General features: G+C 49.6%; 1 protein-coding gene across 1 annotated transcript; it reads left to right on the top strand.

The window, feature by feature from the left end:
• Nucleotides 1-8,719: 8,719 nt before the first annotated feature.
• Nucleotides 8,720-25,017, top strand: TGIF2 (TGFB induced factor homeobox 2). The gene is made up of 3 exons (XM_081033868.1): nt 8,720-9,016; nt 12,910-13,144; nt 22,307-25,017. The coding sequence occupies exons 2-3, from the start codon at nt 12,953-12,955 to the stop codon at nt 22,826-22,828; spliced, it is 714 nt and encodes a 237-aa protein (XP_080889994.1). The 5' UTR covers nt 8,720-9,016; nt 12,910-12,952; the 3' UTR covers nt 22,829-25,017.

Genomic DNA, 25,017 nt, shown 5'->3' with positions numbered 1-25,017 from the left:
AAAAAACAAAAAAACTAACATCAAATATATGGTGATGAAAGGAGAACTGACTCTAGGTGGTGAACACAATGGGATTTATAGATGATGTATTACAGAATTGTACACCTGAAATCTATGTAACTTTACTAACAATTGTCACCCCAATAAACTTTAATTAAAAAAAAAAACTAACAAATATGAATATCACAAAAAAAACATAGCATTTGGGTACTAGATTAATAGGGGTGATCACTTTGTAAGTTATATAAATGTCTTATCACTATGTTGTACACCTGAAACTAATGTCATCTGCAATTTTAAAAGAAGAAACAGTTGCACGCAGCACTGCGGGTATTCCCATTTATGCACAGACTAACAGATTTCAGGGTGATGGGTGAATGCAAGTCAGTAGATCCTAGACAAGGCACGTATTCTGGAATTCCAGCTAAGTGACAGAGTTTTGCTTTTTATGCTTTTCAAGACAGTGTAACTTCAATTTTCAAATGTACTGTAAAGCAAATGTATTAAATGGTAATTTAAAATGTACTTTGCGTAAAAGAAAAATACCATAGCATCCTTCATAACTGCCTGAAACATCCTTATAAGTCTATTTGTCCTATTTTGGGGGGCATGTTCTTTGTCCTTCATATGACAAGGGTTTTGTAATATCATTTTATGGAGAAAAACTAAAGATGACCCAGTCTTTCGTCTACTAGGTACATTTATACTTCTATGCACTGCCTTATCAAGTACATTCTTGGCAAAAGAAAACTTTCATCTTTAAAAATTGGTGGGATGAGTGGCCTGTTTGCCCAATGATTAGAACGCAGTGCTCATAACACCAAGGTCGCCGGTTCGATTCCAACATGGGCCAGTGAGCTGCGCCCTCCACTACTAGATTGAAAACAATTTGACCTGGAGCTGAGCTGCACACCCCGCCCCCACAACTAGACTGAAAACAATTACTTAACATGGAGCTAATGGGTCCTGGAAAAACACATTGTTCCCCACTATTCTCCAATAAAAACTATATAAAAAAATGGTGGGAAGAACTGAATCCTCTGCTTCCAATTTTACAGTCTTTATGATTGTAAGAATTTTCCATAGACCACCTTCTGACTCCGAATGTTTCCAATCTTGTTTCCCTTCCTTGTGTACTTCCGGCACAGATGCTATGACACCTTCACATGGTGATACTACCCTCTGTTCCTGCAACTTTGTGTCACGGTAGCCTTTCCTATACCAGGAGGGTTGTCAGTATTTGAACCATCCATGGAAGTGATTGCAAAGCACAAATAGAAAACACAAATTAAATGTATTCTAACTCAACCTTTAGCCAGATCCAAAAAAAAAAAGAGAGAGAAAAACAAAGATCCAGGCCAATACAAGGCCACTGGATAGGAGGGGAACAATGAGGGAAGTCACAGTGGAATAAGACAGTGGTCTTAACTGATTATAATGAAAATGTCTTAATTTTGTACATTTTAGAAAAGTATATACCTCTTCCAGGGTCATGGAAGAGACAAGGTCAAGTAAGGGTCCTTAATGCACAAGTGTCATTAGCTGCATGGAGGGCAATCTGTCTCCACTACAGAAGTTCAAAGTCTTTCCTTCCTTGGCCAAAATCTGTCCTTTTATCCTCTAAAGTAGGAGTCTCAAGATACCCGCTCCTTGGGATAGAACATGAAAAACAGTCCATGAAAAATAGTGTAAGAACTCACTGCCTTGGAAAAGGTGGCACCACACATCCATGAAGATGGGAAAGATGATAAGTGGTATGCCATTCAGAAAACAAGTTATCGGGATTCTTATCACATACTGTAAACCAAAATAAATTCCAGACACAATAAAGGGTTAAATGTTAAAAATTAAGCCATTAAGAAACAAAATAAAAAAGTGTAGATGAATACACTTTGATCACCGGTATTCTTTCTGAACCTAAAAGCAATGGACATCGCAGATTGACATTTGACCAAGCAAAAAGCTTAAACGTTTAAAAAAACAAACAAAAAAAAACCGCTTAGTAAAAAGTAAGGCAAACAATAATCTTGTGGGGGTGGGAAGAACCTACCTGCAACAACTATGACAAACAAGGGTTAAGCAGCTTTGCAACTCATGGGCGGGATGGGAGCAAGTCTCCCCAGAATCTGCCATCCTGCCAAGTAGAGTATTTCAAGCTGAAAACAATTAAAGCCCCACAAATGCAGGCAGAGTTGAGTACCACCCTCTTTCCTGCCTAAAGACATTCAAATAGAAAGGAACCTTAGCATATTCACCTTAGCACATATGAATGAAGTGTGACAGACAGGGAGGAGCCAAGCAAAAATCTGTTCCCCTGTCCCATTGTTTCTGGGTGACTCTGCAGGAATTTGTCTGCCAAATGTTTGCTTTCTCATCTGCCTATGAATTGCCTACCTCCCCCACCTTGATGACAGAGATATCTCATTTGGCCTCACTGTCTTTGGAACATTCCTGCTTCTGTGACTTCTTCGTGGGCATGTATTAAAATTTGATTTCCTCCTGTTAATCTGCTACATGTCATTTGAATTATTTGACCAGAAAAACTAAAGGAGAAAGGGGAAAGTTTCCCCAGGCCAACATCAGAAACTCATGCAGACCCCAAAAGATGTGGAGATAATTCACAGGTGACAAATATCCAATAATTATGAAATTTTAAAATTATCACCCATAGTAATAATAAAATATGCAGAGTAAAAGAAACAAAGGCTATTCTTCAGCCATCAAATGAGCAAAGATTAACCCAAAATTGCCAACACTTGATATGGCTAAGGATTGAGTGAGACAAACACTCAAACTCTATAAATGCTATCATGGAAAGCATTTCCATAATATGCCTTAAAAATATTCACTCTGGCCCAGTAATTGCATTTCAGATAATCTACTTCAGGAAATTCTCAGAATTGCAAAGATATTTATGTAGCAAATGTTAATTACAATCCTTTTGAAAATTGGGAGGGAAATGTAAATAAGAGGGAGGGGAGAAAACACCTCTCAGGATGTGTGTATATTTGCGTGTTTACATGAACAAGGAGAAAGGTGAGGAAGAATACCCACCTGTTATGACTGCTAATGCTGGAAGGTGGGAATGAAAAGAAAGGTTATTTACTTTTTCTTTATATGCCTCTGCATCGTTTAAATTGCCATAATTAACATGGTGTGTTTGCTTTTGTAATTAAAAGATAGTCCAGAAGATAAGGAAAAAAATTCCCACATATGAAAAAAGATAAAACCATGCCAAACGGAATCTGATCCCCATCTATCCTATCGCCAGGACCCTAATAAAAAGAATGACTTAAAATACAGTCATTAAGTCTCCCCAACCCCACAATAGCCAACTCTTATGGGCTGATTTCAATAGCCAGAGGATTTCTACAGCCATGATTACAGGTGCCAGGACCCAGAGGCTTGCAGAGAGGAGGGCAGAATACCAGAAACTCAAAAGGGATCTTTTTAAATCCCCTAGTTAAAAGCACAGCACTCAACGATTTAATCTGTGTCCGGAAGCCAGAAGGTATCAATAGAAGAGACTGTGGCACCCCTACCTGCAGGTCACCACCACATCTGGGCCACACTGACACCCCCAAGTTAATATGCTATAACTCGGGCCCATCTGAAATATCCTTTTCATGCCAACTGTTTGCACAGGAAGAAAATCAGATAATTAAGCATAACTAGAACACAGCTTAGTCTGGCTGTTTAAGAAAGCCATACAGATATATACAACTTTTAGGTAATATTCCTCACCACTTACACCAGCAAAACGATAAAATAAAGATAAACCTCTAAGCTGTGGGTAAACAGGCATTTACGTTTACATATGTGTTACTTTCCAAAAATGTCAACCTTAGATGGCAGAATGTCAAGAGAGGCACTGTCAAGAGAGGGGACAGGGCCAGGAGTGCAGTTTCCAGGCTCTCACCCTCACATGGAAAGGTGCTGGCTCAGGTAGTAAATGGCCATCAACTGTGATTGGATGGCCATCAGTTGTGGCTAGTTGGCCGTCAGCTGTAACCAGTGAGCCATTGGCCACTAATATAACTGCCGTGGCTACGCTAGCAGCAAATGGGGGCTGGCAAGAAGATGGTGGCTGAGCTAGCAAGAGGCGGAGTGTGGCAGAGTGTGGATTGTGGATTCTGTGGCTCCTGCTTCCTGTGTCTCCAACCCAGTCGTCAGTGAGACTATAGTGGTATGACTCCGCTATCTATGGCTCCGTGGGTGTTCCTTTTTGGCCTTGCCATGTCCTGCATTCTCATGCGGGGAGCGGGACCTGAGACCCCGCATACCACTTCGCGTGACTCTCTGAGTGACAGGGACCTTGAGGACTGTCATGCCCACCCCCTCTAATTTCTCAGCTAAAGACCCTGGAACTCAGATTGTCAAATGCCACATAGCTATTAGAAGCAGAGCGAAGACACCCTGATATTGGTGTCAGCTTTCCTCTAAGCACTGAACGTCATTCAAAAAGGGATTCCACAGCCATTATTTTCTTTGACTCTCACCAAAGCCGATGTTTTCACAGATGAGAAAACAGAGGCTCAAAAGGCTCTGGCTAACTTGCCTACCTTACCTGGCGAGTAGCTCCAAATGCCAAACCCCAGACATACCCTTTCCACCACCCCATGCTATTGCCCAAACCCTTTGTGATGGCCTCAGCGGTGGGTTCCCCATCCTAAAGCACACAGCCTCACGTGCACCAGACACTCAAAACCCAAATGAATGAGTGGATACCCGACAACGAGGAGAAAGCCAAACAAATTGTGGTTGACCAACAAGATACTACAGGCTTTTAAGATGTTGATAAGCTGAAAGCCACATTAAATGAAAATGCAGAACCTCATGTGAGAAAGCCACACAGAGCTTCAAGATCTCAGAGACAGGTCTCCACCTGTTTGGCCTCAGTTTCCCAGAGCTGCATCAGCTGATCCCTCTACCTCCAGTCTCTTCCCACCTCTCCTCAGGTGCCATCTCAGGAGCCTACAAGGGCTCCTGTGTGGGTCTGAAGTCTCCCCAGAATGTGCCCGCCTGCCCTGCAGATTATTCTGAGCTGAAAACAATTAAAGCCTAACAAGCTCAGGCAGAGTCTGGTACCTCCCCCTTTCCTGCCTAAAGACATTCAGAGAGAAAAACCGGCTTCAGGAAGGGAACTTTGACATGTTTATTCACCTTGGCATATTCACCTTAGCACATATGAATGAAGTGTGACAGACAGGGAGGAGCCAAGCAAAAATCTGTGCCCCTGTCCCTTTGTTCCTGGGTGACCCTGCAGGAATTGGCCAGCTGTTTGCTCTTTCTCATCTGCTTATGAATTGCCTACCTCCCCCTCCTTGGTCCAAGATGACATATATACCTCACTTGGCCTCACTGTCTTTGGAACGTTCGTGCTTCTCTGAGTGCCACATGCATTTATTGAAATTTGAATCTTAGGTTTTCCAGTGAATCTACTGTATGTCATTTGAAATACTGCACCAGCCAGAAGAACTAAAGGGGTGAGGGGAAAGCTTCCCCAGCCCGACACTGCACCCCACACAAACACACTGCCTACTGCTCACACTTCCAAATTCTTCATCCTGGCCTTTGAGGCCCTACAAGCCCACTGAGTCTGGCTATTTCCTGAATTACTCGCTGACCCTGGCCTTGGCTGGGCCATCCCCCATGCCCCACAGAACCCCATCTCCTTTATGCTGCTAGATCGAGTTTTGGGTCATGTTGGCTCCTGGTGAATAGTATTGGTCCCTTTTCATACTTCCCAGGTAAAAAGGGCAGGGGTAGCTTTTTTTTTTTTTTTTTTTTAATTATTTGCAAGACTTGTGTTTTTTTTATTGGGGAACAGGACTTTATTGGGGAACAGTGTGTACTTCCAGGATTTTTTTCCAAGTCAAGTTGTTGTCCTTTCAGTCTTAGTTGTGGAGGGTGCAGCTCAGCTCCTGGTCCAGTTGCCACTGCTAGTTGCAGGGGGCGCTGCCCATCATCCCTTGCGGGACTCGAGGAGTTGAACTGGCAACCTTGTGGTTGAAAGCCCACTGGCCCATGTGGGAATTGAACCGGCAGCCTTAGGAGTTAGGAGCATGGAGCTCCAACCACCTGAGCCACCGGGCCGGCCCACTTTTTGTTTTTAATTGAAGTGGATTTACATGACATTCATTTGAACCTTTGTGATGACAAGTTCACTAGAAACAAGCACAATCATCAGGGGCCTCCATTTTGGGCTTCCCAGTGTAGAGGCAGGAACTGCCCATGCACACCATCCAGTCCCTTTTCTGGTCTGAGGGGCCTTGAGTTCCTGGGACTCTTCCTCAAAGGGCCCCCTGGGGGCAACCAACCGGGGTAAGCCTGGGCTCTGATGCCTGCCCACCTCTCCTGCCTCCTCCTAGCCCCACCTCAGATCTGTCCCAGGAGCTGTAGGGTTGGCGAAGATCAATGAAACCTCAGGTTCATTATCAAGCAAGTCCCTTCTTCTCTCAAGGACCCATTTATTTTTCATATGTGAAACGGGGGGACGGTATGGCAAAATTGGATGGAGGAAAATGACAATAAAAATAACTTCCCAGTTACAGAAGGTTGTCCCATGAAACTTCTCACTGAGTATATCCAAAGCCCCTTCTTGCTGGGACACTGCAAACTGTCCTAATAAATATGCCTTGACCACCTCGCAGGTTAAGTGTGCACAGACTTACCTCATTACAACATTCTCTGCATGGAGGTCCCAGAGTTGCTGTAAGCAGTCAGCACCCGGTGAGGGGAGCTCCCAGGGTGAGTTGTTCGCAGTTTTTCCTCTAGATTGAACAGTGTTGCAAAGAATAATCTTGGATAAGCATTTATCTTTGTTCTGAGATTTTTCATGAGATTCCAACAAGTGGATTTACTGGCTCAAAGGATGCACACATTTTAAATTCTGATACTTGCTAGCTGAGAAACTTACATGATAATTGTCAAACTGTATGTATTTAGGCTTTACGTGAGGAATTTATCATGCACAATCCTAACACACCACCAGCCTGACTCTACCTCCCAACTCTCCTCCTCCCCCTCTAGGAAGTCTGATGAGGGAAACCTGAAGCTGCTTCTAGGTTATCCAGCTCCCAGGTGGCTCTGCTTAGGGTTAAGGGGGGGGAAGGAGCTGCTCCCTTGCATTTGCCCCAATGCACCTCATCTAGCACAGGACTAGGGAAGCACTGGGCTAGGGGGCTGCTGCTGGTGGTTGAATTTACGGGGAGCTCTCTGGGCTCCATCCAGGTCCCAGTGGCTTCCCCAAAATGGACAGAGTCTGGCTCTCCTACCAAGTGCCAAGGGACAGAGTCACATCTCCAGGGACACCTGGCTGCACCCATTTTCTCTTCCAGTCCCCCACCCCTTTCTAAAGGTCGCTGCCCCACACATGCTCTATGATCCTAGAGACTAGGACCCAGTGGTTTTACTCTTCTTAACTAAGACTCCCCAAGCCTCTCTTTTTCTCTTGGAAGGCTGTGGACCAAGCACTACTTCCCCAAGAAATTATTTGGGGCCTCCACTCTGAGCCTCAGTTTCCCCATCTGTGAAATGGAGCATTGGGCACTGGCACTGACACTCTGGGTGCCGTTGTGAGGAGAGCAGCATGGACAACTAAGTTCTAAGTGTTTGCAGGGAAGTCTGACTTCAATGGGGAGTCCAGGTGCACTTCATAGTCATTTAATCAGCTTTTTGACTGGCTTAAGGCCTGTTTGAAGAAAATTCGACTTTTGTTCTCAGAGTTCTCCATTGCTTAAGTGCAATTAAGACCAAAAGCCATTTCAAGGCTGCTGATTTCCAAGGTCAAGGATCCTAGATATCTGGGACCAGATGAGGAACCAGAGGCCCCTGAAAGTCCTTGCCAAAGTTGTAGGCTGTCTCTGTGCTGGGAGGGTGGGGGCCACAAAGTACCCGCAGTCCGAGACCTTGGGGGAGGGGGAAGCGTTGGTCAACAGGTATTTCAAGTGGTACAAGGCGCCAAGAGCAAGGAAGAGAGTGCTGGCAGGATTGGGGAAGACCAAGGGAAGTGTCCTGGAGTTGGGTGTTGTGGGGAATGACAACACAACAGCCAGCACCCCTTCTAGATCTGTGGTCTGCCTCCGTTAAGGGCCTGTCTGAATGGGGTCAAGGTAACACCTCTGCTGTCAGATCCACCTGGGGTGGATGACACTGGTTGACTGTGTGACAAGGGCATCTCTACAGCCCGTGGGCAAACCAGGGACTGATGTATACCGTAACAGCACCTACCGGGATTAGACGAGATGACACACTCAGCGTCTTGTGTTGCAAACACTCCTTCAGGGTTAGCTGTGTTTCCTTCTGGTCACCACTTGTGTGCTAGACTCTGGGGGCGACATGCTTTGGGGTGGTGTCAGAGGTAGCCTTCTACCCCACTCTACAGGCCCTTGGGGGCCGAACAGGCGTCCCATTCAGAGTCCAGTCCTTACCACCTGGGGATAAATCCCGGGACAAATTGGGCCTCAGTTTCTTCTCGGTGCAAAGGGAACAATCAAACGTCAGGCTTTGCGTTATTTCTCCTCCAGGCAGTGGCCTCCACCCCCAGCATGAAGCACACAGTAGGCGCTCCGGAAATGCTCTCCACTTCCTGCCCCCAGCTCACTCCCCCGAGACTGAGTTCCCACCACTCTTGTTTAGAGGCCATGTGGCATTCCTGAGGGTGGGGGTGGGCGCAGGAAGAAGGTGCCCTCCTGGCCCCGCCCCCTCCGGGCGCGGTGGGCGGGGCGAAGCCCCTGGCCGCCGTCGGTCCGCCCCGCGGGGGGTGGGCGTAGCACGCCGCGCTCCGCACAAAGTTTGTTTTCTCCCTCAGGGCGGGTGGGGGAGGGCGAGGAGAGCGCCGAGGGGAGGAGAGGGGATCTGACGTCAGGCCGCGAGGTGCTTTCCAGCCGCGAGCTGTCAGGCCGAGTGTCAGGCCCGGCAGGTACGCGGCGCGTTCCCTCAGCGCCCCCCGCCCCCTGCCAGGACGCCCGGGACCCAGCCCAAGGCCGCGTGGACGGAAAAGCCGCTCGGAAAAGTCAGTGCGGGGCGTCGGAGCGGGGGAGATGGGGGCGGGGGGCGCGCGGACAACTTGGAAAGTTTCTTTTTCTGGGCCAGGCGGGGGAGGGGGCGTCGTCCTGGCGCGTGCGATTGTGGGTGTGTGACCTCGGGTGTGTTCGTGAGTCCCGGCCGCGGGGCTGGCGGGGGCCGGTGGGGGGTGTCCCACCCCCAGGAGGAAGCTCGCTCGGGGCCCTTTTGGGGGACACAACTCCCTGGGGTCCTACTACGGGAGGAGAGCCGCCCCTGCCCCGGGCCGGGGTTAGCGCGCGGGGGGCGGGTTTGTTTGGTTTCAAAAGTGCACGTTGCTAACCGCCGCAGCCCCCCCACCCCCGCGCCGCGGCCGGGCCGGGGAGGGGGCCCCGCAGAGTGACAGCTGCGGGTGGGGGCAGCGGCCAGGGCCCGGAGCTGGGAGGGCTGGGGAGCCCGCGCGAGTTCCCCTTTCCTTTGGAACAAAGGAAAGTCTGTCTCCGAGGCATCTGTCACTCCCAGGCGGGCCACGGAAGCGGGGCGCGTGGGGCTGGCGACCCGAAGAAAGTTTGTGCGCGCCGGGACCCTCCGGCAGGCGAGGCGTGCGGCGAGCCTCCCGCGGGGGAAGCGCGCCGTCTCCGGGGCGGGGGGCGGCCAACATGGAGTCTGGGCGCAGGGCTGGGGGGGGGCGGCGCGGAGGTGGGAGCCCAGCCCCCTCCCCTCCCCCTCCGGGCCGAGTTCGGAGCACAAAGCCGAGCGCGCAGGCTCGGCCAGCCCCGCGCCCCGAAGAGTCAGCCAGCGCCGAGCCGCGGGGGAAGGGGGTGGGAACCAAACTTTTTTCTGCCCTGGGACAGACACGTGAGTTTTCTTTCTTCCAGAGCCCCCGCCCCACCGGGTTTGCGGGCCTGAGGGGGAGCCGGAGCGCCGAGTCTGATGCGGGGTGGGGGGGCCGAGGGGTGCGGGCGCCCCGAGCTCAGGCCGATTCCCCGCCGCCCCGGGAGCCATGTGCTCGGTCTGACTCGGCCTGGGCCGCGGGGGAGGCTGCGCGCTTTGTGTGATCTGCTGGGGACGCGGCGCGAGTGCGCGGCCCGGGGGAGTGTCGGGCCGGCGGGGGAGTTGTCAGAAAGTTTGTGCGGGAGTGGCTGCAGGTCCGAGTCGTGGAGTGTGCAGGAGAGAGCCCCGAACGCGGGGTCGACGGTGTTGCTGCCGCAGCCAGTTAGGCTAAGAACTGATGGCTGGTGTGATGACGTCTGGAGTTTTCCCCGTCTGAGAGATCGTGGGTGGGCGGGTCGGTTGGAGTTCGTGGGTGGGCATACATCCAGGAATTGGGCTGGTTGCGTGGGTACCAGTTGTTCGTGGTAAAAGTGAGATTTGTAAGCTGCGTGTGTGCTGTATTAGTTGGTGAAATTCATGGGGGCTCCAGCGGCCGAGCCATGGGGTTGCTGCCAGTTACCTGAGTGCAGTTGAAGAGTTGCCTGGAGTGAGTGTGGGTTGTATACATGGGAAACCTCCCGGATTATAAGCAGGTTGGGCCGCAGGACACAATGGTGGAGACGTCTGTGGAGACCGAGAGCCGTCTCCACGAGTTACCCCTGGAACCCTGCAGACTGGACCTTGGCTGGCAGCCAGGGTGGAATTTGTGCAGATAACCAGCCAGGGCTGTACCCCCGAGCCCAGATCCCAACTGCTCTGGCCCCCTAAACTTCAGAAAGCCGTAGTGGGCTGTTCGTGTTCTCTGGGCAGTGGCACCTCTAACCAATGCCTGTCTCACCTCCAGGTGGCCTGGCTGGGAGCGTAGACCCTTCCCTCGAAAGCCTGGCCTAGCCAGCCCAGATATCTGGGCTCAGGCCCAAGTCAATGAAACAAAACCTGGGAAATGCCAGACTCTGTTGGCCCAGACTGCTGGAGAGCTGTTAAAAGGCTGAGGAGGGAGGAGCCTGGAGATTCTGGCTTCAACTTTTGGTTTTAAAATGTAAATCTCTTTTGCATGTGTGAACAAGAAGTTTGTCAGGGGGCTGAGCCACTGAGTTGGGTTGTCTAGGGAAACACCTTTCATTTGAAGAGGGGGCTCAAGCCTGAAGAGGGGGGAGGATGCTTGCCCAAGGTCACACAGCCAAGTTGGAGGGACCAGAGCCCTGCCTTGCTCATTCATCTGGATTTTTGAGTTGATCCTGGGACCAGGCCAGGAGCTAGATGACAAAGGAGAATGTCTGAGAGACAACCAGTAGGAATGACTCAACACTCTGCAGGCTACACAGTAGGTGCACAGTAAATATTACATATAGGACCATGGTGATTGATAGTCTCCTGACTCCTCACAGAGTCTAGTGAGACCTGGGAGGCAAGATGGTATGGAGTTGGGGTGGGGGCAGCAAACTACCTTGGTCCAAGCCTTACTGTACTCTCTATATATACTACCGTGTTTCCCCCAAAATAAGACCTATCTGGACCATCAGCTCTAATGCGTCTTTTGAAGCTAAAATTAATATAAGACCCGGTCTTATTTTATATGACTGGGTATGATATGATATAATACAGTACAATACAATATAATGTAATATAATATAATACCGGGTCTTATATAAGACCTTTATATTAATTTTTGCTCCAAAAGACAAATTAGAGCTGATTGTCTGGCTAGGTCTTATTTTTGGGGATACACGGTATATCCTGGATGTAAAGCTTTTTTCCCCATAGAAGCTTTATTGAGATATAATTCACATACCATAGAACTTACCAATTTAAAGCAAACAAATCAGTGGTTTTTAGTACAGTTGAAACTTGAACAATGTGGATTTGAACTGTGCAGGTCCATGTATGCATGGGTTTTTTTTTCAATAAATACCTGTACTGTTTTCCATCTTTAGTTTGGAGACCTCAAATGCAGAGTGCCAACTGTATGCATTGTTCTCTGCCATTTTATAAAGGGGACTTCTGAGCATCAAAGGTTCCTAGACCCACCCCTCTGCGGATACTGAAGGACAACTAAGTTTTGGGGGAGTCAAAAGTTATTCGCAGTTTTTTGACTGTATGAGGCTTGGGGCCTCTAACCCCCACGTCATTAAAGGGTCAACTGTATGTTCACAGTTATGCAACTATCACCACGATTTTAGAACATTTTTATCACCTCAAAAAAAACTTCCATACCCTTTAGCTATCATCCTTCTATTCCCCCTACAGCCCATTCTGGAAATTTCATGAAAATAGAATCATATAATATGTGTCCTTTATGACGTGTTTCTTTCACTTAGCATATTTTCAAGGTTCATCCACGTGTAGCATGGATCAGGACTTCCGTCCTTTTATGGCAAAATAATATTCCACTGAATGGATAGACCTCATTTGTTCATTTGTTGATAGACACATGGGTTATTTCCACTTTATGCTATGATGAATATTGTTGCTATAAATATTTGTGTACAAGCTTTCGTGTGGACATAGGTTTTCATTTCTTTTGGGTAGATAGCTAGGAATGAAATTACTGGGTCACGTGGTAAATGTTTAACGGCCTTAGTAGCTTGGGCGGCTTTCTTAATCTCTCTGGGCCTTGTTTGCTTGCTCATCTATAAAATGGTAGTAATAGTAGCGTCTCCCTTACAAGGGCTGTGTAAGAGTTATTGAATGAGATAATAAATGTAAAGTGCTTCAGTGGTAGCTGTAATTATTTCTAGTCTGGTACTGCTTATTAACTGCTATTGTTTCAGCAGTCACCTACTGGCCCCATGAAATGGAGGCATTTTGGACTGGACTCATGCCTTCTAGCTTGCCCAGCCTGTGGTATGGCCTAAGACTCTGAATTCCAATTCCCGCATAGTTGTGCTGTCTCAGACTCTAGTAATGGTATTTGGAGACTAGGAAAAGGATGAGCGTGTATAGTAGTAACGTCCCCATCTCCTTTGTCAGTTGTTCCAGGTGTGCCTGAGGCCCAGCCCAGCCCCTAGACACCATGTCAGACAGTGATCTGGGCGAGGACGAAGGCCTCCTCTCCCTGGCTGGCAAGAGGAAGCGCAGAGGGAATCTGCCTAAGGAGTCTGTGAAGATCCTCCGGGACTGGCTGTACTTGCACCGCTATAACGCCTACCCCTCGGAGCAGGAGAAGCTGAGCCTTTCTGGACAAACCAACCTATCAGTGCTGCAGGTAAGGGAAGGGTAGCAGGAGACCTGGGTTCTCATCCTATCCCAGCCCTGTCACTGACGCACTGCGTGCCCTTGGGCTATCATTTTGTCCTTGGGTCAAATGAGAGCACCCATTCTCCCTGCCGCAAGAGAAGACCGCAACATAAGGTGACTGCAGCGAGATTTTTGGATGTTCTGAAGAGGCAAGGAGTGGTTATTAACGTCTAGGTGTCAGCATGGAAGCTGTAGGAAGGTGAGAAGGCATTGAGTGTCTGGGTCTTGGCCCACAGCCCCAGAACGGTGCTTGGATAGCAACTTGCTGAAAGGGCAGCTGGTTGGTGATCTGCAGCGGGGTTAAAAATTGTGTTGGAGGGTTGGCCGGTTAGCTCAGTTGGTTAGAGCGTGGTACTGGTAGTACCAAGGTTACGGGTTCAATCCCCACATGGGCCTCTGTGAGCTGCACCCTCCTTAATTAAAAAAAAAGAAAAATGAGTTGGAATCACGGTCAAGGAAAGGGCAAAAGCCAGAGATTCTGGGTTTAAAACCCAGTTCTGCCACATAGGTGCTGTGAGCCCCATCTTGATTTCCCCATCTATATGGTGGGGTTTCAGCCCTCCCCTGCCCGACTGAACTATTGTGAAGAAAAGATTCAGAACTGGTTGTGAAATTGCTTTGAGCACATTCAAAAGATCGTGTTATCCACTTGTTGGCAGGGCAAGACATTTTCTCCTTTGAATTGCCCCAATTGCTGACCTGCAGGTGTTTCTGTTGTTGGATGCCCTGGACGACCACTGCCCTGCCTCCCGTTTGGCTCTCGCCTACTGGGAGACCCAGAGCCAGGCCCTAAGCCTAGCAAAGACCCAGCCCCTGCCTCCTTTTCCACCTCTGTTCTTCCCTAGGGTCTGGGCTCTCCCTCCTTCCCTCACCCTGCTCTGAATCTCCCAGGTCTCCCCAGCTCCTGTCCGTGCTCCATGAAGCTTCACGGTGAGTATTTAGCCCTCAGAACTCCTGTCACCTGACTTATACTTGCTGGGCAGCCGATAATCGGAGTCTACAAGAAAGGCTCTAGAGTTACAGACCCTGACTCAGATCCCATCTCCTCCACAAGAGGAAGCCTGGACCTCGGCCAACTCACTGCCTCCTCACTGAGCCTCGTGTTTCCCCATCTGAAAAAATGAGGTGATTGTAGCACTTTTGCAGCTTGTAAGGAAGACAGACTGACAAGAATTATTCAAGGCGCACTGTGAGGTGTCAGGCCCAGAATGGGTGCGTCTACTCCTTTTCATCCTCATCTATCCTACATCATAGGTCTTGGACTGACCCCAGGTGCCTAGCAGGACCTAGCTTCTCACAGTGGACTGCTGAGCACCCCACTATGCCCAGCTCTATGCTGGGCAGAGTTGGGATCCCACAGAGGAACCAGACTCCTTCCTACCCTCAAGGAGTATCTAGTCTGGGGTGAGGTAGCAGGAAAGACCGCGCCTGATCACAAACTGATGTTTGTGAAAAGTGATCCCTGTTGGGACAGAAGGCAACAGGGACCCAGGGCAGGGCTCCCGAGGCCGCCGGGAATTTCAGAAGGCCCCCTAGAAGGGGTGGGCTTGAACTCACGGGGTGTAGAACAGCACAGGCCAAAGTCTGGAGCTTGAGAGCAGGTATTACCTAGCCAGTGTTTTTGCTGGTCTTCGTCCTCCTGCCTGTTCCTTCACTCCAGTCTCTTGCACACAAAAGTGCAAATCTGATTGTTTCACAAACTCCACGGACCCCATCGTCCTCTGGACAGAGTCCAAACTCCCTAGGAACTTACTAGCCTCATCTCTCAGTTCTTCCTGCCCCTGGGGCTCTTGAACCCTTGAGCCTCCCTCCAAGCTTTCTCCCTTGGCTTCTTCCTGACCTTTCTGAACTTGGCTCACTCCATGTAAGCATTTTCTCTTGAAAGCATTCTCTGACTCTGAGTCCACTGCTGTCTGTGTATTCCCGCTGTGCCTCATACCTGTGCTGTCAAAGCACTTGTCACACTGTATTGAAATTGCTTTTTGTCAGGGACACGTTCTCAAATCTGAGTAATGTACCAGCTCCTTTTAAAGAAAATATATTTTTTTATGGACCTACCTCCCCCCAATGTGTTGACTTGAATCATTTTTATTATCTCAGCGCTTAATAGTTTGTACAAACATAAAACTGGGTGTAAATGCCTTACTTTTGCTCTTCTACACAACTGGAAAACAGTTTTGCAAATACATTAATGTGAAACCAGTGAGATTCCATCGAACTGCATTACTGTAAAATGGCGGGCGGTGTTTTGCTGGCCGAGCTGTGGTATGTAGTGGGACGGAGGCACTGACTTTGGAGTTGGGCAAGTCTGGGTTGCCAGAGGCCAGGAGCTTCTACCCATCATCAGGATGGAAACCCAAAGCCACAGTCTTCTTGTGGCGAACTAGTGGACCCCTAGGACAACATATCCCAGAGCCTCCGTAGAGAAAGGTAGGTCTGGGGCAAGGATTAGCTGCTGGAGACTTCTGAGGAACAATGGGCTGGATGCCACCTCCCTTGGTGGGAGGGGATCCAGTGGTGGCTGTCCTGCTCTAGAGTCGTGCTGAGAGTTAAGAAGCAGTGGGGACCATCTGGCATTCCTTGATGGAAACTGTACTGTGAACCCCCAGCCATACACCTCTGCTTGGAGGTCTCACAGGCACCTCAGGTTTCCTGATTGATAACTGATAACGTCTCGAGGCTGGCTCTTTCCCTGGCTAAGAGTTCCCCTTGATAGCCCTTTTCCCAGCTCATTTAGTCAGGCACCAATTCCTATACATTTACCCCTTAGAGATTTCGGGAATATGGTTTCTTTTCTACCCTGGTCCAGCCTTATCATTGTCTGATCACTTGGCGCCCTCCCCCCCACACTTAAAACCCTTCGATGGCTCCTGCCAACCTCATGACATCATCACCAGTCCCTATCTGCATAGGGGCTTCATTCCTGGCACCCCATATTCCTGCCGCACTCAGTAGCACCCCAGACCACGGCTCCCTCCGCTGACCAGGGGACTCCTGACCTGTGTTCCCCTGGCACCCCTCGGACAGGCTTAGCATTGAAACCCTTGACTGGAATTGCTTTTTAGAACACACTAGACTCAGGCCTGGTCGTAATTATCACTGTACCCCAAGTGTTTAGCCTGGTCTCCAGTAGGCCCTCTGTAAATTGTTGAAGTGACCGAAAAGGAAGATCAAGTCTTGGAAATGTCAACACGCAGGACCTCAGCCGTAAGAAAATGTAACTCCTCAACCTGGAAAAATTGGCTTAAGTCCCTGGAGGCATCTCTTTTTCCTGTATTTAATTTTTAAAGTTTCATTGTTTATTAAAAACCTTTGTAAATATTCACAAAAGTGAATATTCTAATGCAAACACCACACACACACCCCACCCCCCATCAACTGACTTCAACAAGCATCAACATTTTGCCAGCTTGTTTTCCTCTCTCCCTGGGGACATCTCTTTTGATTGTCTCCTTTAACCGCCCAGGAGCAATCTCATTAGCAAGTCAATGAGTCATTTAACTAACTGGTTTGCAGGTACTTGCCCAAGGCTAAGCAGTTGGGAGGGTGAGACCAAGAAAAAAGAAGTCATTTGTGAAGGATTTTCACAGGTCCCTGTGACCCCTTCTAAGCCCCCTTTATTGCTGTGGTTTCTGACCACTCTAAGGGGCTGCCTATTGGGGGAGGGGGGGATAAGCGTGGCAGGGAGCTTCAGGCCCCATTCCTTCACTCTAATTCTGACTGGACTGTGTGCTGGAAACAGCGGTAGAAACGGGCACTACCCCTGCCCTTGGGTAGCCTCCTGGCAAGGAGGGAAGCCTAAGATTGTTATTTAAAAGATTAAGAATTCAGTGTAATTAATTACCACTGCAGTATCTGCAGGAGAGGCTTCCTGACAGACTTGAAGGAATGAGGCCTCAGGTATGGGGAAGAGGGTGAGGAAGGGGCCTGGAGCAGAAAGTCGTGGCTGCTCTGTGGAGAGAGGGTTCTGGCCTGGCCCTCAGTGACCCATTATCGTGCTGCAGCAGCTCTCCTTACCCTGGCTCCAGAGCTAGCTGCCTCCCGATTCTTCCTGCCGGCCAGCCCGTCTCCCCACCTCAAGGCCTTTCATGTGTCTGTACATTTTTTGATCTTCTGTGTGAGCTTTCTTTGCTTAAAGGGCTTGGCTCACAAGAGTTAAACCAGGATTAAACCACTAGTTTCTACGTGTAGGTGGCAGGACTCAGGGGAGCTTATTTAAAAAACACATTCCTGACTCTGCCCCCCACCCCCACCACGTCTATAAAGCAAATGAGAAATAGTTATTTCTAAACATCCCCCTCAAGGTGACTCAAATACAGCCAGCGGCCTTTGAGAGCACCCAAATGGAGGTCCTGGGAAGTGTGAGAAAGGGCTCTCCGCGCCTTCACTTCTCTCCCCTCTTTTGCTTCTGTTTTTCACAGCTGAAAAGACACGAGAATTAAACCCTTGTGTTGCCTTCTTCCAGCGCCCCGCGCTGGTCCTCACAGCCTCCATCCGCTTCCAGGTGCCCCTCCCACTGCTGCTCACCACAGTGGTCCCTCCTGTGTCCTTCATCTCGGCCGCTGATAAAAATACCGACAGGGCTCTGCTTTCTGGTAGAGACAGTCTTTCGGGCACCCTGTGTGTTTTGCCGTATCAATCACAGAATTCACCTTGGCATTCTCCCTACCACCTCCCCAAAGACCTTGAGTGGGGGCAAGTCACATGCTCTTTTCCTGACTTAGGCGTGAGTTGGGCAGCTGGAAGGGGCTACAGAAAATCCCGATAGCCCGTTATCATAGCTGGCACTGGTGTGCACTCAGGCCCCTGCCCTTGCCCGGCCCCCCTCAACTGTGCATTTCTATCGGATGAGAAGACAAAACAAACAGTAGGCTGCCAGGTTTTCTGCAGACCAGGGTGAGTGTGGGGGAGTATATCGGAGGGGGGATGTTTTTCTTCTCTTCTCAGATAGAAGCCAAAATGGGAGCTGCAGCTACAGGATAGATGCCCACCCAGCTGCTAGTAAACGCCCAGACTGCTTTCTCAACAAAACCACTCATCCCTGCCTCACTTGACCCAGGTCACTGTGATCTGACCTTTTCCCCGGCAGACGGGTGAGGTGGAGAGGTGCAGTGCTCTCCCATAGCACAGGTAGCTGAGGGGGCAGCTGCAGGATGGAGCGATGAAGCATCTGAGCAAAGAGCAAAGGCCTCAGGCTGACCCTTTAGAGCAAGTTACTGAACCTCTATGATCAGGGCCTCTATTCTATGGTTCAGATCAAATGGAAATCATCGCAGAGCCTGTCTCAGGCTGTTGAAGACTAAAAGAGGAATTATAATAGATGGGAATGTTCAGAACGTCACCTGATAATGTTTTGTGTTCAACAAGTGTTTGCTTTTAGGATTATGATGGTTATCTGTTCTGTTCCTCAAAGCAGAGGAAGAACCACCCGAGGGGCTCTAAAGCCTGGAGACCTGAGTTTGAATCCCAGCTTTGTACTCAGAGGCCATGTGACTTTGGACAAGTTCTTTCATCTGTTTGAGTTTCAGTTCCCTCTTTGGTACTTGGGGGACACTGCTCACTACCCTTCCAGGGTTGTATGCAGATGAAGCATGATGCATGTGAGATGCTTGGCATCAAAACTGGTACTCAGGGTGCTTAGTTTCCTTCCTTCATTGCACCCAGCTGTTCAGCCTTATTTCTCCTTGGGGATCCCCTGCAACTCTAGCCAGGATGCAGCTCAGCCAGTGTCTGCTGATGCGTGCTGTTGTGTGTGTGCTCGGTTGTATTGGGGGGACCACAGAGGTGAAAAGGGATAAATGAGAATCCCAGGGACAGGGTCCATCCAGGTTGGACTGCAGAAGGGAGAGAAGGGCCACCAGAAGGCTCTGGCTCTGCCCTGCCCAGGAGCTTTCCCAGCCTGACAGGGCCAGGGCCCTAGTGCTACCGTGTTTCCCCAAAAGTAAGAGCTAGCCGGACAATCAGCACTAATGCGTCTTTTGGAGCAAAACTTAATACGAGACCCTGTCTTATAGTAAAATAAGGGACATGGGTCTTTGCCCAGCAGACTGTAGTTGCATCCATTCCACAGGTGACGTCACCCAAGGAGACTGTGTTCCCCCAAAAATAAGACCTAGCCAGACAGTCAGCTCTAATGCATCTTTTGGAGCAAAACTTAATATAAGACCTGGCCTTTGATCCATTCAGCAAACATTAAAGGGATGTTTTGAGCAACCCTGAGCACAGATGCAGCCCATGTAGTTCCCAATGTTACAGCACATGGGAGGGGTTGGGGGTAAGGGGGTTCCTTTCTTTTCTTCTGCCTACAGCAGCTGGTACAGGCTCTGTAAGTATCTGTTGATAAACTGAGAAAAGACAGGACCAGGAGGACCTAGTGTATGGGATTTAGGCCAGGCCGCTGTTTAGGCCTTTAGTGCCTGACCTTGGTTCTGGCCTAGTGGGATTAGCCCTGCCTGTTCCTGTTAGGTCCTTAAACCAAATCCTTCCCTGCCTCAGGACCTTGGCATTTGCTGTTCCCTCTGTCTAGAACATTCTTCCCTCAGCTTTTTCTTATCCTTTAGGTCTCAGCCTTCCCAGATCCCTTGTTCACAGAAGTCTCTCTTACCTCTATGTGATGCCCTTTTATTCCTGTCTGTTTCCTTCTGGGCACTTATTGGTGGCTACTCACCGTGTTTGTTGTTTGCCAGTCTCCACAACTAGCTGGACTGTAAGCTCCACAGGGCAGAGTGCATGTCTTTAATTCACAAAGGCATACCAGCACCAAGAACTGAGCAAGGCACATAGTAATCGCAAATACTGTTTGCGTAAGCACGAAGCCTTGAAAAGGGAGAGAAAAACAGGAAAGTGAGAAGTTCTAACTTGACTGTTCTGGTAAATAAAATAAGCTGGGCTCTGAGGCCCTGTGACAGCCTGAGAGAAAGATTCTGAGAAGAGGGGCTCCCACTCCTCCGTATCCAAAGGCCCAGGCTTGGGGATCCCTGGCTGGAGGTGGAATCCTGCCTGACTTCTCCAGGCTGAGCTTTAAGTATGTTCATCAGTAAAATGGGATTTGATCAAACTCATAGAGCTGATGTAACTATTAGAAGAAGATTGTGTAGATGTGTAGGACTCGGTAAATGGTAGCTGTTGGTAGACTCCTCTCAGCAAAGTCTCCTAGAAAGATGCCCAGATGTGTGGCACCCATGTAGGCCACACCCTTGATGCCCCCACACACAAACCCACAGTTTTCTTGTTTCTTCTCTCCTGCTACTTCTGAGTTGGCGAGATAGCTATTAGGCAGCTTTTCCTTCCCCTTTGGTGGCCCCTCCAGTGGAGCCAAGAGGAAGAAGGACTTGGAAAAATGATAGGGGGTTGTATTTGCCTGTTTAGGGAAAGAGTTAATGTTTTAAAACAGGTTTTGTATTTATAACCTTACACCAGCCATGCAGCGAAGAAACTTTTCTCGTCTAATCCATAACTGTTTAATTAATGCCCAGGTGAGCTACTGTAGGATCATCTTGCCACATCTCCAGGCCATTAGGAGTAAATGAGAGACAAGAGGGAATGAGTGGTTGATCTTTCCACTGGTCACGAAGGATGCCATGGCCTGCTGCTCTCGGGCGTGCGGGAACCACTCACTCTTTCTGAACAGTTGTCTGCCCTTACGTTGTCGTTCACTCCTGTATGAAAAGTAACTGTCAGGCCCTACACCAGCCGTAGGTGAACAGAGAAGTGTTTTGAATCCAGTCCCTTGGCTCTGGCCTTGTCTCTAATATCTTAGATCAGCCAAGACTTAGAGGAGTAGGCATTCTCCAGGTGGAGGAGAGGGCTTTTCAGAAAGAAGGAAGGTAATGTGCAAAAGAAGCTGTATGTAGTATGTATGTATGTATTTTTAAGCACAGGGCCTGATGGAGGGCTGGTGAGCAGTTTCACATGCTGAGGGACACAAAGGTTGGAAATAGAGGCCATGACAGGGAAATAGACACCCCCAGGCTCGGGTGTCTGGATGTGATCCTGTAGGCAGTAGGAGATATAGCAGTTTTCCAGAGCAGGAATAATAGTCATTGCATGTTAGGTAGAGAAGTGACAACCACTGGATAGGCAGGATTAGAGAGCCATGAAGCTGGGGCTGTTCAAAAGAACCAGACAGACATGGGTCAGGGTGCAGCAGAATATTTACCAGTAAGAAATTTCAAGCCTCATGCGTAGACCCAAAAAGATTGACCTAAACAATCAATTATACAGGGATGGGGGTCAAAGTTAAATGGTAACTTTCCCAGCAGCATTAGGAAAGAAGAATTAAGGATGTTGGTTGAATTCACGTTTCACTGGAGCCACTAATGCTGGTTTTGCTTGGAAATGAGAATTTTCTTGTCCCTGCCAATCCCTTGGTGTCTTTGTGGCCTGCAGCAAGACTGCTCTAGAAACTTAGGAGTGAATCACCCTTGGCACCATCCCCTCTCCCCCGTTTATACATCCATACCAACTGGGCACCAGGTCCTCTCATTTCCAATTTCCCAAATCGATCAAACATTTGTCATCTTGTCACCTCCTTTAATGTAACTCGAAATACTAACCTTTCTCGCTGCTTCCACTCTTTTCCATGAAGCAGGTTGCTCCTTTGCTTAAAACGTCCTGTAGCTCCCCATTGCACTTACAATAAAGGACCAAATGCCCACCATAGAAGTAACCTCTAGTTAACCTCTCCAAGCTCCAGCCATATGCACCTTCCTTCTCCAAGTTCCTCGTAGGCACTCGGCTTCCACCTACCACAGGGCCTTTTCAGAGGCTGATCCCCCTAAATCAAACCTTCCTCTTCCCTGCCCGTCTCCCACCTAAACTACTGTTCATCCTTCAGATCTCAAGTTACGAGCCGTTTCCGCAGAGTACCATCCTGAGGCCACCAAGACTAGATGGGTCTTCCCATTGTTGTCTCCAAGGGCACCACTGTGCCTTCCCTTCATTGGCTGCATCACAGCTGCAATGTTACATCCATTTGTATGATTTCTTTCACTCTCTCCTCCGCACATGGAACCTCTCTGAGGACGGGATTGTGTGTGTTGTCGGCTGCTGGAGCCTGGGGCCTGGGACACAGGTGCCCTGTGGCTGGTCTGGATGGAGTGAACTGACCAGTCTCCTCCCCTCATTCCAGATATGTAACTGGTTTATCAACGCCCGGCGGCGGCTGCTCCCAGACATGCTCCGGAAGGACGGCCAGGACCCCAACCAGTACACCATTTCCCGCCGTGGGGGGAAGGCCTCAGAGGTAGCCCTCCCCCGTGGTGGCAGCCCCTCGGTGCTGGCTGTGTCTGTCCCCGCGCCCACCAGCGTGCTGTCCCTGTCCGTGTGCTCCATGCCACTCCACTCAGGCCAGGCGGAAAAGCCAGCAGCCCCCTTCGCACAGGGGGAGCTGGAAGCCCCCAAGCCCCTGGGGCCCCCTGGGAGCACACTCAGCCTGCTGACCAGGGCTGAAGCCGGGAGCCCCACAGGTGGACTTTTCAACACACCACCTCCCACCCCCCCGGAGCGGGACAAGGAGGATTTCAGCAGCTTCCGGCTGCTGGTGGAGGTGGCGCTGCAGAGGGCTGCTGAGATGGAGCTTCAGAAGCAGCAGGCCCCATCGCCCCCATTACTGCACACTGCCATCCCCTTAGTCTCTGAAAACCCCAAGTAGGCATCTGCCATCAGGGGTGCTCAAGGCTCGAGCCGGGTGTCCTGGGTTTCTGTCTCGCTTCCGTTTCATACAGAGGGTTCTCTTTGGATCACTGCCAAACATCAGGATTATCTCCTCTGTCCAGAGGTCTTCAGCAGGAAGACCCCTGGGGACACTGTGCTGTGATGGGGACCTCTCCTCTGCTGACTCTGCCGTTTCTCCAGGCCTCAGTGATGAGACCAAGCGAGTGGAGACAGGCATGGTGCTGCTGCTACCTCTCCGGAGAATCTGCAGGACCCTGTGTGCCAGCCTGCTTTCCTGTGCTGGGCACGGGGCACCTGCCAAGTTCACACCTACGCTGGGTCCGCCTTGCCCCTGAGCCGACCTCTTTTGTTAAGCCAACTGCGGACATTCCAAGTTCCTGAGTGTGTACAAGAGAAAAGAGGAACCCAGCAGATGTAACAGAACCAACTCCAGTTGAATGTTTAGGTTTTTGCTAAACTTTGTGTTTGTTTTTCCCCTTTTGCTGTGGTTTGCGTTGATGGGGACGGTGAGCCCTAGTGTGGGGAATGGGAGTGCGTTGTGTGATGCCGGCTGATGAATCGCGAGTGATCCGCCACTGCAGCTGGTGATCCTTTTACAAGGAAGGAGTATTTTTATTTGGGGGACCAGCTAAATCTGTGCAAAATTCCAAATGGTTGTTTGATTATTGGTTTGGTTTACCAAAAAAAGAAGGAAACACTTTTATGGGCTTTGGCTTTTCTGCCTCGGGCACAGGAGGAGATAAAAGCCACAGCCAGAGAGAGGGTCCAACAGAGAATCTGACCAAACCTAGGCGCAGAGCAGAGAAGGATGATAAAACCAGAGAGGTGTTTTTTTCTATTTTTGTTTTTACTGTATTTTGGGGGGGGTGGGGGTGGGGGAAGTAAGCTAGACTGAAGCAGTGGGGTGTTTTTTCCCTCTTTAAATGTTTTTCCCTTTATCCTTGAAAGCTTTGCCCTGCATCTCAACTTTTGGATTCCTTTAGGAACTTGGATTAGTGGGGCCAGAATGTCAGAAGCGCCGAGTAGCTCCTCCTTGGAGAGAAGTGAGCCATCTGCTGGAAGCTTTTCCCACACTAGTGGCAGGAAACTGTTCCTGAGTAAGCAGGGAATAGTGCCCCCCACTGCCTGAGGAACTGCCTTCCCGGGAGGCTGGGGCTGGAAATGAGGAAGCCTGGTCACCGTGCCTGTGTGTTGCACCTTTCTTTAAATTGGAATTGCAGAGGCCCCTGCCCTGAACTTCACAGTGAAACAGGTCACAGTTGGTCTTATTCTCCCCCCGCCCCGTTTTTTATTTTGCTGTTTCATTGCTGACAGCGTTCAACAGCAACATACCCCATCTTTATATATCCTAAGAAACACTAATCCTAGGTTTTTATTAGTTAAAATATTTGTGTTCAGCATAACATTGTTACTGGGTCAAAAGACAGGTCAGGAACCCCAGCCTGTAGTTTCCTGAACTTGCCAGGTCCACCTTAGGGGCAGGGGAGAGTTACTGGGTGTTGACTGACCTGGATGGGCTGGGCCAGGAGAAGATGCAGCAGTGTGTGTTCTGTCCTTTCTGGATGATCCCTGAAGCCTTCAGGGAGGCGCCCTCACTTCTGAGTGGTCTGGCCTACCCGTTGCTGTTGGAGCAGGGATTAGTTATTTAAGGAGACAGAGCTTTGCTTTGTGACTGGGCAAGTTTCTTAGACCCTCTTTTGCCTCCCGCAGCCCTCCTTGCATGCCCTGGAGTGGGGGGCAGGGATCAGGGACCCTCACCCTCCTGAGGCCCAGCTAGGGAAGAATGAACATGGCAGCTTCAAGATGAATTGAAGTTGCTGTTTGCCCAGCCCTTTCCACCCCACCCATGTCCGAGCCCAGGTCTGACGTGACTGCTGCAAGACACTTGTAGCAGGGGACTCTGGGAGTGTATTGGGCTGCGGTGGGACATTTCTTGCCACAGTGCACTGAGCAATGGAGGTGGGCAGGGGTGTGGGCGCCGTGCTGCTGAATTCTGGTTGGCATTCCCCCCTTGTGCAAGATAGGGAGGCTGGAGGTCCGGCAGCCTCTGCTTGGTCTGCTTGTGAAATAAACCTGGAGAAGCACAGTTATCCCGTGGAATAATTTGAACAAAAAACTACTGTAAATAACTTTGGTTTTTGTCAAATAAAGTTGTTGGGGTCGTTG

Source organism: Rhinolophus hipposideros (assembly GCF_964194185.1).
Source record: "Rhinolophus hipposideros genome assembly, chromosome: 22".
Lineage (NCBI taxonomy): Eukaryota > Metazoa > Chordata > Mammalia > Chiroptera > Rhinolophidae > Rhinolophus > Rhinolophus hipposideros.
The sequence above is the reverse complement of the archived record's forward strand: the minus strand, read 5'-3'. Positions and strand labels throughout refer to the sequence as shown.

What these genes read in the sequence shown, in the direction of transcription:
- TGIF2 (XM_081033868.1), top strand. Translation starts at nt 12,953, where the DNA reads ATGTCAGACAGTGATCTGGGCGAGGACGAAGGCCTCCTCTCCCTGGCT. An exon ending in CCAACCTATCAGTGCTGCAG is followed by an intron (nt 13,145 to 22,306) that starts GTAAGGGAAGGG and finishes CCCTCATTCCAG; the next exon opens with ATATGTAACTGGTTTATCAA.